The sequence below is a fragment of the Podarcis liolepis genome (genome assembly GCF_965112155.1).
Source record: "Podarcis liolepis genome assembly, chromosome: 9".
NCBI lineage: Eukaryota > Metazoa > Chordata > Lepidosauria > Squamata > Lacertidae > Podarcis > Podarcis liolepis.
Window position 1 is genome coordinate 5,129,442 of NC_139564.1, and position 15,939 is coordinate 5,145,380.

The 15,939-nt window shown below is 47.6% G+C and overlaps 1 protein-coding gene across 6 annotated transcripts in view; it reads right to left on the minus strand.

Annotated features, from left to right (window-relative positions):
* Window positions 1-15,939, minus strand: part of ATRN (attractin) — a 174,254-nt gene that overhangs the window by 77,691 nt on the left and 80,624 nt on the right. For all 6 annotated transcript variants that reach the window (XM_083520445.1, XM_083520443.1, XM_083520441.1 and 3 more), the window contains 8 exons: window positions 12,837-12,921; window positions 9,276-9,496; window positions 8,269-8,390; window positions 5,720-5,858; window positions 4,489-4,670; window positions 3,512-3,728; window positions 1,769-1,954; window positions 563-802 (listed from right to left, as the gene is read on the minus strand). In XM_083520445.1, coding sequence (XP_083376571.1) covers window positions 563-802; window positions 1,769-1,954; window positions 3,512-3,728; window positions 4,489-4,670; window positions 5,720-5,858; window positions 8,269-8,390; window positions 9,276-9,496; window positions 12,837-12,921 — 1,392 coding nt within the window. The remainder of the gene's footprint in view (window positions 1-562; window positions 803-1,768; window positions 1,955-3,511; window positions 3,729-4,488; window positions 4,671-5,719; window positions 5,859-8,268; window positions 8,391-9,275; window positions 9,497-12,836; window positions 12,922-15,939) is intronic.

Consider the following 15,939-nt stretch of genomic DNA (forward strand, 5'->3'; position numbering starts at 1 on the left):
CTATTTCCCATAAGGCTGCAGCAGGGAAAGATATGGGACTGCAGGGCTGCTGTGCCAGCCCTGGTGAGCAACTAGATCCATTGGGCTCTTCTCCTCCTACCAACAGTTGAACTTCGTCGTGGTCCTTTTAAGAACTTCATACCTTTAGGAACTGTTGTCTGAATTTGCTTTCCCCTCTGCCTTTCCTACTGCAACATGTCTTTCAGGCTGGAAAATTGTGGGCAAGGACTACCTCATTTATAATGGAGTCTTTTAACTAAAGAGAGGACTACAAACACTATAAACAAGCAAACGGAGTGGCAGACTTCTCACATTCCCCTACATTATAAACGTTAAGATTGCATTCTCTGAAGTTCTCCCTTAACACGACTAACAACTCAGCACTACTCAGGAATAGGCACCATTACCTGGTTCCATTTTCAAGAAGCTGCACACAGTCACTGAAAGATTAAACAAATCCACCCTCTTCTTGCCCCTGCCTACTGGGCATACAAGAGGATCACTTAAGGGTTTTAAGAGATAACTGATCTCCACATCAAATGTGCACTCCTAAATAAGTTACCTGGACAGTGAATAAAGGACCAGTTGTATTTGTTCTCAGCCAGGCACATGCTGACATCAAGGACAGGCTCTAGGTAGGATTTTCCTGTTGCTGGTGGAGGTGAAGGCGGCATCTTCACTGGACCTCTGGAAGAGCCTTCAATGCACTTCCCCTTGCCTGTATTACTGGGATCCGTACACCAGCCACAGCCAGGCTGCTCCAAACAGTGCCCACAAGTGAAGTAGCCAGAACAGTTTTCAGCTGCGGAGACAAAGAGAACTTCCAGGTTAAGGAAAGAAGCCACCAGTGCTTCAAGGCTTCACATCCTGGGCTGGTTCACATGCAACAACAGCACACCAGGGTCTGAACATCCTCCCACTTGCACACTGCCTTTTTTGCATTCTGTTTCGATCCTGGCTGGCTCCAAGAAGTCAGAGTTTGCCATTAAAGCTGAATGAGCAAACTACAGCCTGCAACCTGCCTTCCAAGCAACAACAGGGAAGCGTAATGTGAAGTGGGCTGAATTTTTTTTCTCTTGTAGGTTAGGACTTTCCAAATATCAATAATGCAATCATAAATAAAGATGAATGGAATTTTAAAACAGGGCCTGGGTTGCATGTGGGTAGCCCGTAAATATTGTGCAGGAAAACTGGTGTTGGAGGCTTCACCTGCAACTCTACCGGCTGGAGGCAGTAGCCTGGCAGGATGCAGACAAATGGGAGCCTCAAAAGTCCTACTCAGTATGGGGATCCTAGCATATTCCTATGGATTTAGACCTCTGCAATTTGCCCACAGCCACCCTGTTAATCTGGGGAGCAGCTTTGGGATCCTGTTGTCCTCAGCCCTACAACGAGCACACACACACAAATAAAATTCCTTCTCCAGTCCAACAGAAGAATATAATAAAATCTGTATACCCGCTTCCTCCATAGATCTCAGGGCAGTTCGTAAAATACAGGCAGCAACCATTTCATGCGGGGGTTCCGTTCCCAGGCCCTGCGTGTGCAGCAGCACATATAACACACCCCACCCCGTTATACCCTTCTGCCATCTTCCAGGTCCAAAAGGACCCTGTGTCGGCGACTGCGCGTCAATTGGATGCCCCCAAAATAGTCGCTGCCTGTGCATAAATATACTAGGTGCACGGACCATTGGACGATACCACCCCCTTTATGGAACAGCCCCTACACAACTGTTGAGATCCCCATCAGCCCAGGGATTGCTTACGTGGACAGCTGCTCACGGTATGCCACTCCATGCACTGGCCGTAAGGGAAAGAGGCCACATAAGCACTGGAGTCCACGCACTGTTTCTTGTTGCTGCACCACATACACTCAGAGTTGCTGCTGGTGCATTCGCTGCACACCGTTCTCAGGCCACAGGGGGTACGGCACTGCTTGGCACTGTGGTTGGCTGTGCATTCAACAACAACAACAAAAAAAGGGATTAGTGCAAGCAGCGTTTACCATATGAGACATTTCCAAGCCTTTTTCTTTTCTTCCACCTTGAAGCCAAAGGTAACACTACATTGCTGGTGAAAAGAATCCAACTTTCTCCTCCCAAACCCCCGAAAGGCTGCTGAATCCTGACACCGCTTCTTGTCAGTATCACTGTGGTCCTTCCCATTATTTACTAATAAAGCTCTTATCCATTAAGGAAGCTACTGTAGCCCTCTTGCTGACAGACCTCTTTCCGCACCCCGGACAATTCAAAACGGCTCTCGAGTTCAGCTCCGTGCCTGATTATCCATTTAATTTCCCCTCAAGGCTTTAGCCCTTGAGGTCACACTCTGCATGAACACCAAGGTTCTTCAAGATAAACCACAGCTCCCTAGACTTTAAAAGCTGGAGCTCACATTTTGATCAGCAGTGGGATGGTGTCAAAGGACTCCACAAAAGTAAGTTATCACCACTCTGACAGTGGAACAGACTCCCTCAGGAAGTGGCAGACTTCATTGGAAGTTTCTAAGCAGAGGTTGGATGGCCACCAGTCATGGATGCTTTAGCTGAGATTCCTGCGTTGCTTCCTATGTTCCTGAGTCAGAAAACTGATCCATCCAGCTCAGTGTATTCCACACTAACAGGCAGCAGCTCACCAGAGTTTCAAACGGGGGACATTCCCAGCTGTAGCTGGAGATGCCGGGGACTGAACCTGCAGATGAACCTGCAGACGGGACCTTCTGCAGATGAAGCAGATGCTCTACCACTGACCTACCGTATTTTTCACTCTATAAGATGCACTTTTTTCCTCCTAAAAAGCAAGGGGAAATGTCTGTGTGTCTTATGGAGCAAATGCAGGCTGCACAGCTATCGCTGAAGCCAGCAGAGCAAGAGGGAGAGCTGCGCAGCGCCTCTTGTTATGATGCCTTCACAGCGATGCACGATGAGGGACGGAAGGGAGCCCTTACAGAGCCTCTTCCGTCCCTCATCCTGCTTTGCTGGGAAGCCAGCAGACCAAGAGGCACCGCACAGCTCTCCCTCTTGCTCTGCTGGGTTCAGCAGAGCAGCGCAGCGCATCTTCAGCAAAGTGGGAGGAGGAAAGGAAGGGGCTCCTTGAAGAGTGTCGCTTCGTCTCACCTGCTTCCTCCGATCCCCCCAACAGGGACAACGCTGTTAGGTGGCCAGCAGATCCAGCTTCCCCAAAGGGGCGGACGGACCGGTGGCTCCTTAGCCTGATCCTCCCTCCTCTTTACTCTTCAACATTTGATTCAGAATATTTTTTTTTCTTGTTTTCCTCCTCTAAAAACTAGGTGCATCTTGTGGTCGGGTGCGGCTTATAGAGCGAAAAATACGGTAAGTCCCTTTCCCTTGAACTGATAGTCCCGTGTGTCGATACAAATCAACTCTAATATTGTGGAAGGAAGAGTCTACACCAATGCATCATTCTGTATTTGCATGCCACCAATAGCAATGGTCTCTACACATGTTCGTCACCAGTCTCCTACGGCAAGAGCACCAAGAGATATTTTACCAGGCCTTTCGCAGACGCTGCCATTGACTTGGTTGATGCACGTTGCTGCTTTCAGCCCTTGGTTGTTTGGCACCGCCAAGTAGCTGCAGAACCCAATGTCGCTCGGCTCCCCAGGCAGCCACTGGAGTGAGGTGTTCGTGAAGGGAGACATGTCTTCCCAGCACCAGTACGATATGTTGATCTTCCGCAGCCCAACCCAGGGCGTCAGGGCTTTTGGCTAAGAGGAAGGAGGGCGGTATGAGAGTTAAGGAGGAGCACACAGCCACAGTGTGACACACGGGCATTTTCAATGAGCAAAAATAAGGGATAGGTCTTGCTTAACGCACAATGATCTCTGAGCTGCCGAGATTCGAACAGGGTGCAAGTGAGAGGCAGCAAGCTGCTGAGTTTGCAAGCGAGAAGGTCATTTGTGTCTCTCCACAACCCCCTCATGCTATCGCTGACTTCTTTCTCTAGCTCTCTGCCCCTTCAACAGACACGCATGCTAATTGTGGCAAGTCTCATAGCTATAAGCAAGACAGTCAAACCCAGCTGCTGAAATGGAGCCCTAAAACCAGACAACAGCTTGTCAGAGACATAATGGCAAGCCTAGGTGAAAGGAAGGGGGTGGCATCGTGAGTGCCCCAAGGGGGATAGAGAGCACAGTGTCACAACTGCCCCACACTAATAAGATTATGGGTAGTTGGGTCTTACAAGATAGCTAGGTGTGGGTTCTCTGCATATGGAACCAAGCCAGGTAAGCCCCAACTCTCAACTGCTAAAGTAGTCAAAAACCAAAAGCAGTTGCTTTTGGAGGATTAACATCAAAAACATAACATTGTACTGAGATGCCAACCTTAGCCTTGGTTACAACCTCACAGAGGAATATGAATTTCAACAGCTCCCTTTGAAATGAAGCAACTCAACCTGAGCATTAATGCGCAAGGGCCTCCCTGACCACCCAGACGCAACTTCAAAGGGCATTAAGGCTCACTCACCGATGACTGTGTTTTCTGGAGTTCTTTAAGAAGGAAATCCACCTTCTTCTGGGTGGTGAGCGACGCCAGAGCGGCATTGTGGCTCCGGCAGTTCAACTTTGCATTGTCGTAGCTATCTTTCGTTTGCGTGAGTCTCAGGCAAGAGTTGCCCACCAAGTGCCAGGTGGCCCCACAGATGTTCTCTGTAAAAAAAAGAGGAGCAGAAGTTACGCACGGATTTCACTCTTGCCTCGCTTGCGGCGATCATCCACAGGGACTCAGGTGCCTACAAGGATCTCCAATTCACAAAAAAATATATATTTAACTCATCAATATACTATCATTTATTTAATTCACTAATAATGATAATAAATAATAATAAAATTTTATTTATCTCCTGCCCTCCCCAGCCGAAGCAGGGCTCAGAGTGGCTAACAACAGTAAAAGTAACACAATTTACATAAAATCACAATCAATTACCGTATTTTTCGCCCTATAGGACGCACTTTTCCCCCTCCAAAAATGAAGGGAAAATGTGTGTGCGTCCTATGGGGCGAATGCAGGCTTTCGCTGAAGCCTGGAGAGCGAGAGGGGTCGGTGCGCACCAAATCCTCTTGCTCTCCAAGCTTCAGGAAGCTATCCCCCCAGCCCGGCAAGCTCCCAGAGCGATGCCAAAGCTGTGCGCAGCTTCGCCATCGCTCTGGGACCCATTCTGGGGGCTGGGATCGGGGGAAGCTCCGGCTTCCCCCGCCCGCAGCATCGCAAGCTCGAGAGCGATGGCGAACGTGCGCGCACCATCGCCATCGCCCTCCGACCTGTTCTGGGGGCTGGGGAAGCTCGGGCTTCCCCCACCCCCAGTCCCGCAAGCTCCGGGAGCGATGGTGAAGGTGCGCTCACCTTCGCCAGCGCTCTCCGACCCGCTCTGGGGGCTGGGGGCGGGGGAAGCTCGGGCTTCCCCCGCCCCAGCCCCGCACCTGGGGGGGGGATAAATTTTTTTTCCTTTATTTCTCCCCCCCCCCAAAAAAAAAATCTAGTGCGTCCTATGGGCCGGTGCGTCCTATAGGGCGAAAAATACGGTAATTGAAATACATTCTAAAATCAATTCAGAATCAAATTAATGGCATTAGTTAAAAATAATGTCAGTGCAATAAAGCAATGCAAAAAGATAGGCAGGCAGATATTCTTCTCCATTTGGGAGCGAAAGGAAAGGGTAGAAGCGTATGCGAATGCTACACTCAAGGAGAAAACATACCAGGCAAAGCAATGCATTCTTGATTCCGACCTTCCCACTGACAGTTCTGATCCAGGCTGCAGCTCTTACAGCTCGTCTTCTTGTTACAGTAAAATGCAGGGTTATCCTTGGGGCAATTTTCAAACGCAGCAATGGGAGTCTAACAGAGACAGCAAAGAGGTACACTTTTTGCTTCACAACAAACACAAGATGAATCAACAATTCTGCTAAAGAGACAACAGGGTAGATCTAGCCATGAACACACTCCTTTCCTTGTGCGGCACCAAAGCCAGCAGAGTCATCTAAACTTCAGAAATCCCATTCATCCTCCCAGCTTTGAAACCATTCCAGGCTTGGGTTCCATTAGAAGTTCCAGATCAGTTTCATCAGTTTTGTCACAGATCGTCCCACTGAACAAGAGTTTTGGGCAATGCATTCTAAGTGTGCCTCTGAAGAAGTGTGCATGCACACGAAAGCTCATACCAAGAACTAACTTAGTTGGTCTTTAAGGTGCTACTGGAAGGAATTTTTTTATTTTGACTATGGCAGACCAACACGGCTACCTATCTACTACACTCCCAGGTGGTGACAGCCAAAGGTTTTGAAAACGTTCAGGGAGCAACAGGGCTTTTTAAAGGTGGCTAACTGCATTCCCAAAACACTTTGGGGCCCATATACTTTTTCAGTGACTAAAAAGCAAGTTCTTCAGCTGTTGGGACCAAAAAAAGGAAAGAGGGAAAAGGGGGTCCTGAGGGTCAGGGTGTATGAAGAAAGCTTTCCAAATGCAGCTAAATCAAACAACCTGGCAAAGTAGCAGCCATGTGACCTTTTTCCTCATTGCTTAGCTCTGCGTTTGCTAACCTACCGCCTCCAGCTATTTTTGACACTGGGTCCAGCCAGCACAGCTGTCCAAAGGAGCCACTTCCACCCACTCCAGGACCTTCCAGGCCCAAAAATATGATGTTACCCAACAACATGAGCTAACAGTGTGACGCAGCAGCAAAAAAACAACAACCCTAATGCTATTCTAGGCATCAACAGAAGTATAGTGTCCAGATCAAGGGAAGTCATAGTCCCACTCTATTCTGCCTTGGTCAGACTGCACCTGGAGTACTGTGGCCACAATTTTGGCAAACTGGAACATGTGCAAAGGGTGGCAACAAAGATGATCAAAGGTCTTGAAACCAAGCCTTATGAGGAACGGTTGAAGGAGCTGGGTATGTTAAGCCTAGATGAGAGGAGACTGAGAGGAGATATGATAGCCATCTTCAAATATCTAAAGGGATGCCGCATGGAAGATGGAATAAGCTTGTTTTCTCCTGCTCTAGAGGGTAGGACTCGAACCCATGGCTTCAGGTTACAAAAAAGGAGATTCCGATTAAGGATCAGGAAGAAGTTTCTGACAGTAAGAGCTGTTTGATGATGGGGCGGACTCCCTCGGGAGGTGGTGGACTCTCCTTCATTGGACGTTTTTAAGCAGAGATTAGATGGCCATCTGTCATGGGTGCTTTAGCCGAGATTCTTGCATTGCAGGGGGTTGGACTAGATGACTCTCGGTATCCCAGTGCTACAGTTCTATGATTCTATGACTCAGAGGTCTCGTCTGCACCACACCCCATTGCATGTAGTCCTCACTGTCCCTATGCCATAGGAACCAGAGGCATCTCAACTGGAAAATGGCCCTTTAAAAAACACAAACAGGTCCTCAGAGGAAGGCGGGCTGACAGAAGGTCTGGACCCACCAGCCTTCATAAGGCCTCGGCATGCCGCTGAGACAACAGCCCTTTTCCTGCAAGCTCCAGCTAGCACTTGTCACACTGATCTGTCCATGGTCCTGAAAATCTGTGGTTAGCCTTCCTGCTGCAAGGGGTGCATTGATCTGGGCCCACAACACAGCACTGACATTCATTTATCCCAACCCTGAACCTGAGCACTGTATAGAACGCCAAAGAACTGAACATCAAAAATGAAAATCCCCTAACGCAGCGGTTCTCAACCTGTGGGTCCCCAGATGTTGTTGGACTACAACTCCCATCATCCCTGAGCTCTCGCCTTGCTAGCTAGTGGTGATGGGAGTTGTAGTCCAACAACATCTGGAGACCCACAGCTTGAGAAAGGCTGCCCTAACTAAAAAGGATACAAGGGCATAGGGAGGGTGAGGACGAATAAGGGACTATACTATTTTATTGTAGTAACGTGAAAAACCTAATATGCTATAGATAAGAAAGAAAGACAAGCAGAGCCTTGGAAGCATCAAATCAAAACAAGACAAGACAAAGGTAGGTTTTCAGTGACGGGGTGGGGGGAGATTGTTGTTTGCACCCTGCAGTGCTTCTCAGTGTGTGTGACTTGTATGATTAGGTATAAAAAATAGAAGCATTTATACACAACCCTTTTGCTTCTCCCCACTCTCTCTTCTAGGATGTTCATTAGTGAGCCACCGAGCACAATTGAAGCAGCCCACCCAGAGCTACGAATTGCAACTGCTTGGCAAAGTCAGGTGCAGTTGCTGACATGCACTTTCTTGGCAGCAGACATAAGGGGGGGAGAGAGGAAGCAGAAACCGTTACCTGGTCTTCTGAGCAGTTGCTGTTCCTTGACACACACTGGTCGGTGCACCAATGGCATCGGTTTGTGTTGGACGTGCAGCTGTAGCAGTCTGTTATCTGATCGCATTTGTCATGGTCCACAGCTAGTAAGGAAAAGGAAAGACCTGCATGACCAAACTGGGGCATTTCCTAGCCGTCTCAAAAGGTCTACTTGCCCACCGCAATTCGGACACAAGCAACAGGTGTTGTTATTTAATTAAATTTGCATACTGCCCTTCATCCATAAATCTCAGGGCAGTTCACAGAATAAAAATACTAGGCGAAAACACAAAATGCATAACAACTACAAAAACAGCACAATAACCCACCCTTGTCACTGGGCTATTCCATGTCAGACTGTAGCTCAGGAATTTCATATGAATGAATGTTCCTTTATATACATAAAAGGATACGCCACATTGTAATTCACCATGCACATTAATTATTATTTTTTACAAAATATAGAGGAGCAGCTCTAAAATTCAATGAAGAGGGGTGAGCCATGGGGAAATATGCATTTACTTCAATTGCACCTATGCAGCTTAGTTGCAGAATGCAGGCAGTACAGTGGTACCTCGGGTTACAGACGCTTCACGTTACAGACTCCACTAACCCAGAAATAGTACCTTGGGTTAAGAACTTTGCTTCAGGATGAGAACAGAAATCGCGCAGCAGCGGCGCGGCGGCAGGCCCCATTAGCTAAAGTGGTGCTTCATGTTAAGAACAGTTTCAGGTTAAGAACGGACCTCCGGAACAAATTAAGTTCTTAACCCGAGGTACCACTGTAACTGCATCTCTGACCACTGTCAGTGCTGGCTGAGCCGGACAAGCATAGCTGTTCAGTGATATTTGAAGGGCACCCCCTACATTTTTCAACCCCCAAACCATTCCCCAACGCTACCAAACAGCCAGTGGAAACATCCCAAACCGAAGGCAGTGTCCAGTATGCCAGAGTAATAAAAGCCAGTGGATCTGTCTGCAACACCTACCTGTCCAGCAAGGGCATTCCTCAGCAGCTTTTTGCTCTTGTTGCTCTGTGGCCAGTTCCCACGGGAGGCACTGAAGGGTGGAGCTGTTCCACACGCATCGGAGCCCGGGGCCTGTCCCCGAGCAAGAGGTTGCATTGCTGTAGGCTTCGCAGCTTTCCGGTGTGTATTTCACAATGTCGCTCAACAGCAGGCTGTTAAAACCTCCAAATATATACATATTGCTAACAAAGGAAGGAAAGGGGAGATCAATGGCTTGTTCTTTACTTCAAAAGGGAGACCGTGTGAGACACTTCTAACCGGCTGATCCACGCACAGAAGCCGTGTTTGAAGATCTGTCTCAAACACTAGGCTCGTTTCCAATTAAAGCACTCCCATTCCATGAGAAGTTGCCTGGTTGTTCAGGAACCCTTTGTAGGGCCGTTCACTGTTACTGCAGGCACTGGACCACTTGCAGCCCATGGGCCTTGTCAAGCAGGTAGCAAGCCCACAGGTGCAGTTGGGCTGCACTTAGCTTGGTGGGTTGCAAGTCGGCTTCCATAAAAGTAACATTTCTAGAGTTCACCACTATCAGAGGGTAGCCAAGCACCTCTTTATGGCACAAGAATCTAATATAAGTGCTAGAAGCCACCCAGAGTAGCTGGGGAAACCCAGCCAAATGGATGGGCCATAAATAATAAAGTTGTTGCTGTTGCATTGCAACACTAAAAGAGTAAAGAGAGAGGCAGAAGGACTAATAGGAACTACTTAGTTCTACATGCTGTGTGTTCGTGCAACTGACTGTGCAAGTCAGGTGTAGGGAACCTCAAGCCCTCCAGATGTTGCACTGGCAATGCTCACTGGGGTTGATGAGAGCAACATCTGGAAGTCCAAAGGTTCCCTGGCATAAGTACATGGTCTGGTACGCAGTTCTTCAATGGGCATGCAAGAATCTTAGGTGTTTTTAAAAACCTACATCCAGTCTTCTTGGCTACTGAGAAGTTTGGGAAAGTTGCAGCTGGGGCTAGTGGACATCTTGGAAGCAGAAGGGCAAAGTCATGATGCTCATGGCTTCAGTACTCTGAATCATGGGTAGGCAAACTAAGGCCCGGGGGCTGGATGTGGCCCAATCGCCTTCTAAATCTGGCCCGCAGACGGTCAGGGATTCAGCGTGTTTTTACATGAGTAGAATGTGCCCTTTTATTTAAAATGCATCTCTGGGCTATTTGTGGGGCATAGGAATTCATTCTTTTTTTCTTTTTCTTTCTTTCATTCTTTCAAAATATAGTCCGGCCCCCCACAAGGTCTGAGGGACGGTGGACTGGCCCCCTGCTGAAAAAGCTTCCTGATCCCTGCTCTAAATTATCTCAAGTATCTCTTGGTTCATCTCTTCCCCATCTCCACAATTGTTTCCTGACCCTGATCTATGCAGGCCACCCACAAGCCAGTTTCCATGTGCTTCCAGTCCTCCAGCCTGGGTCAAAAACTCTAAAGCCACACTGAGCAATGTGTGGCCTTTCAGGTGCTGATGGACTACAATTCCCATCATTCTTGCAAATGGCCCCGCTGGCTGGGGCTGATGGAAGTTGGGAGACCAACGTCATCTGGAGGGCCACAGGTCCCCCTGTCCCTGCCCTGAATCTCTGGTCTATGTGGATGCAAAACTTGCATAATATACTCTGACTGCAGGTCTGTTTCCCCCACTCGCCAACGCAGAAATATTGTGATGTGCAAAGTGCACAGAGCTCTTAATAACTATGCTGAGAATCACCTGCACACAAAGGAGGCCAGAGTTTCACAAAAACAGACTTTTTAAGTGAACCTAAGAAGTGTGAAAATTGTTTCTCTGGGTGTTTTAAGACAAAAGAGAAAACTGTGGCGGTACAGATTAAGTGACGGATGGCTGAAGTCAAGTGCAGTGCAGTAGATACAAAACAGAGTTCACAAAAGGGCCAGCAGTAACACAGAGGAGTAGGGAAACGGGTTTTCGCCCAGGAGAAGATTTAAGGCGGAGGCTCTCAGAAAGGCGATAAAACCATGTTGTTATGATAGGAGGTACATTAGCCAGCGAATGGGGTGGAAAAGCTGAGTTGGAAACTGTTGTTCAAAGCAAGGATGGAGGCAAAACTCAATGAGCTAAACAGTCATGTTTCAAAACTAGTAAAAGTACTTCTCCACAATTAACCCATGGAGCTCATTACCACGGGAAGGTAATAGTACGGCAGCTAGCATAAAAGTGGCAATAAAGAACAAAAGGGGTGGGGGAAGTTTCAAGCCCACCACAAAAGGTAATGTGTACTCTACACACATTAACACAACTGAGTGTAAAGTTGGGAAAGCATCCATGTTGTCATTTGCATACAGTGTGTTAATCTGCTGGGAATCTGGGAGCAAGAGCCAGCAGCTAAAATATTGGCCCTATCACTAAATTTGACAATCCACAAGCACCATGGATGCTGTTGCAATAGGAAAAAGTCACTTGCTTTAATTAGCCTTCAGACAAATGGCGGTCCCCTCTTTGTGATAACAGGTATGGGCACCTGAATTGACATGGGCAACAGAGGAAGGCAGGATCGCCCCATGTATCCAAGGTATCCAAATTTGTTTGGGGGAAGGGGGGGGAAATGGTCATTTGTCCAAAAGACAAAACTAAATTTTTCATATACGCGACGTCTGCAGCAAGAATCCTGGTGGCTAAGTATTGGAAAGGGAATCAGTTACCCACTAGGGAAGAGTGGTTATGTAAGCTTTCAGAATATTTAGAATTAGCCAAATTGACAGATATAATAAGACAAAAACCAAAAAGTGAAGTGAAAAAGGAATGGGAGTGTCTAAATGAATACTTTAAAAGCCAAGGTTCGAGGACAGAAATCTGGCTGAGTCTGGAATAACCTTGTGAAGTGAAAGGATAAGAAAGAGGGATTTATATCTAGATGCTAGGATAGAGGTGATAAGGAAAACAGGAAGACACAAGGAGAGATAAAGGAGGTGCTGTGGGATTGGTGGAAGTCGATGTTTGTTTTTCTTTTTAGTGTTTATATTATTAACTTGTGAGATATGGATTTGTTTTGTTTTTTTGAATGTTGGTTTTTGTGTGTTGTTATTTTTTAATTTTTTTGTGTTGTGTGGAAAATACTAATAAAATTTATAAAAAAATTAAAAGGTAAAGGAGGGAGCACGCAAGTACACGGGCTCCATCCTTGCTGCCACATGGCTCCCTCTGCCCTCCCACCTGTTGCGGACAAACACTTGAATCAAGGAGCCTGCTGCGCTCCTCCAGGCTCCCCACAGCAGACGTTTATCCTGAACAAGAGGGGAAGGGCAAAAGTCAGAGCCCCACAGCCCCTCTGTGCTTGCGATGCCCCTTCATAGGAGGAACAACAGAATAGGGCTAACGGTTTGGGCACGAGTGGCAGCACTGTGCAGCCATCACAAGCAGCTGATGCAAGTTCAGAGGTCCTGGTCGTGCAAGCAGGAGCGCCTTCAGCCATGACCTGGCGTGGTCGGGAACAGGAGTGCAGGCCGAGACCCTGGCTCCCCTTTCTCCCCACACCCACAAGGACCCAAGCCATTTTGCCCTCTTACTTGTTGCTCAGCACAGCAGAGTGTCCAAATCTGTTGACGTCGTGAGGGAGGTCAGGTTGAGGCAGCACGGACCAACAATCGCAAGCTGGAATTAAGCAAGCCTCATTTCAGAGCAGTTCCTTCTGGTACATTAGCTGGCATTTTAGGTGGAATGGCTTTTTTTGCGTTATTCCAAAAGCAATTCAAATGACAACACGGGACGTTCATTAGCTATTCCAAAGAGCAGATAAGTGCTAAAGCGTTTCAGGAGACACATCCAGCCCAATCCCTGGTGCAATTTCTTAAGGAGACCCCAAACAAGATGAGGGTATATGTAGCTGCCATTATTTTCACCACTTGCCTCATTAACTGGTATGGCAGAACCAACCTTGTGTTGTCTGCAACCAAGTACCTGCTCTGTATGGCCGGAAGAAGAAAGTCTAACCTGTGCAAAAGGTGTTTTAGGGCTGGACGGTATTATTAAATCCCCAGGGGGGTCTGATTATCTTTTGCAACTAGATAAATTACTCCCCCACCACACACACAAATGAATGTCACAAGTAGCTAAGAGGGGTCCCTGTTCTTTCACTGGTTATTGGGTGAGTGGGCTCAAATCCATTTAGAATACTTTCTGCTTGCCATGGCTTTAAGGCAAGGAGGAGAGCAGAGCAAATCAAACCACCTCTTCCTTCCTCTCTCCAAGCTGTCCTAATACCCCCTTTCACATCTGCTTAGATTATTCCCACACAAATACACACTTACCTTGGACAAAACTACAAAAAGTAAAGTACTTGAACCAAAAAAAAGAAAGAAAGGGGCACCAGCCCATAAGGTTTAGCAAACATGCTATCTTTAGGCTAATGCCTCAAAGGGCTTCCTGTCTAGAATATCATGTCTTTCCCTTCCAGTGGTTCAAAATCTTTGGGGTCAAAAGCAACATTGCACCAGCCACAAACGTCCAGCCGTTTAAATCCTTTGCAGAAATCAAGAAATTGTCTGTGATAATGAGGAATAATGCAGGAAAATGTGGAAGGAGAGGGAGGTTCAAACTGTTCAAAATAGAGTGGTACCTCGGGTTACAGACGCTGCAAGTTACAGACTCCGCTAACTCAGAAATAGTACCTTGGGTTAAGAACTTTGCTTCAGGATGAGAACAGAAATTGTGCTGCAGTGGCGTGGCGGCAGTGGGAGGCCCCATTAGCTAAAGTGGTACTTCAGGTTAAGAACAGTTTCAGGTTAAGAACAGACCTCCAGAACAAATTAAGTTCTTAATCTGAGGTACTACTGTAAAGGTAAAGGTAAAGGTAAAGGGACCTCTGACCATTAGGTCCAGTCATGGCCGACTCTGGGGTTGCGACGCTCATCTCGCTCTATAGGCCGAGGAAGCTGGCATTTGTCCACAGACAGCTTCCGGGTCATGTGGCCAGCATGACTAAGCCACTTCTGGCTGACCAGAACAGCGCACAGAACCGCTGTTTACCTTCCCACCGGAGCGGTACCTATTTATCTACTTGCACTTTGACGTGCTTTTGAACTGCTAGGTTGGCAGGAGCTGGGACTGAGCAATGGGAGCTCACCCCATCGCGGGGATTCGAACTGCCGACCTTCTGATTGGCAAGTCCTAGGCTCTGTGGTTTAACCCACAGCGCCACCCGCATCCCTGAGGTACCACTGTACTGAATCTTAAAAAACACAAAAAAACCATCAAGGTCTGAGGCAGCTGCCATGAGAGGACCAGGGTATGTGGTCTAATCTTAAAATGTATCTACCCAGGTCAGCTCTAAGGTAATGAGTCAGGGTGTGACCAGGAGAGATACTCACCCACCCACAACTCAAGAAGGCTTTTAAGTGGTTCTGGCGATTGCTCCTCTTTACTTACACACACACAAACTGTTTCACACGCACTACTTCCAGGAGAGGTGGAAGCACAAAAGTTTGCAATAAGGAGAATTTTCAAAAGTTCTACCACCAGAGGCTTCGCTATCTATATTACCATGCGTACCAAAGGCAGATGGCTGGCCAATGGGGGGGAAGAGGGAGGAAAGCTGGATCTCAAGAGACAGGCATTGATGCCTTGGCTAAAACAACATATGGCCTTTGTTAATGCTTCAACTCCAACGGCACAACAGGCTTCTGTGGGTGCAACAGAGCTCCTTCTTCCTCTTCCCCTTCCTCTCCTGTCCCATCTAGCAGGTTCAGGAGGCACACAGCAGGAAGAGAGGAAATGGAATTCCTGTTGCACCACTAGAGCTACACATGAGGAGGAGCATTGTATGCAACCCACATTTTCCAACCCAGCCAGTTGCTTCTCATAATACAAATGAACCACAACCAGGTGCCTCGCCCTAACAGATTATCTGTTGTCCACTTCCTGGCTGTCCTGCCCTGCTACTTCCAAGCCTCCATCCTCCTCAGCCTACGCCTACCCCTCCCATCGGGGCAGCAACCGATCCTATTTCTTCCCCTTTACACCCCCACATTACTGGTTATCCAGACTTAAAACTTCCCTGTAGTCAGTACTGCACCAGAATGTATTGCAGTGCGTGAAAAGAAGGCACCAGCAAATGGGACAACGCATGCTACATTAGCTGAAATCATTAGAGCTCTGGCAACTTTGAATCGTTCAGGATGAGGCTTTGGCATTCAGGGATGGAACCCTAATACAGTTTGGACTAATGGCCCCTCGCCCTGCGGGATGCTTTAATTGCCAGCAGAGGTTTCACTGATTTATTCTCTCTCGCTTTCCAAAAAAAAGTTCGGTGCGAGAGCATTTGATTTTTTCGCTGATCTGTTTAATGGGCACATGTGCCGTTCCAGTTTTTCAAGGCAGATCTAAGGGAAAGCGAGCCAGAAAGTTCAATGGTATTTTTGATCCAGGAGGCTGAGAGCTGCGAAGCCAAGGAACATATTTTTGTAGATTAGGAGGAGCACTTGAAGTGCTTCGACTCTGCTGCCTTCTCCCTCTTTCACTGGGAACCAAGTAGAGAAAAAGCTAATGGTTTTGAGATTACCAAGAATTATTGCCCTGCTGACTTTGAACTAAGCCAACTTTTGAATTCCACCTCAGATCCACAAGAATGTATCAGTTTGTGTGCACACGCACACATGCACTGTGAAAGAGGTT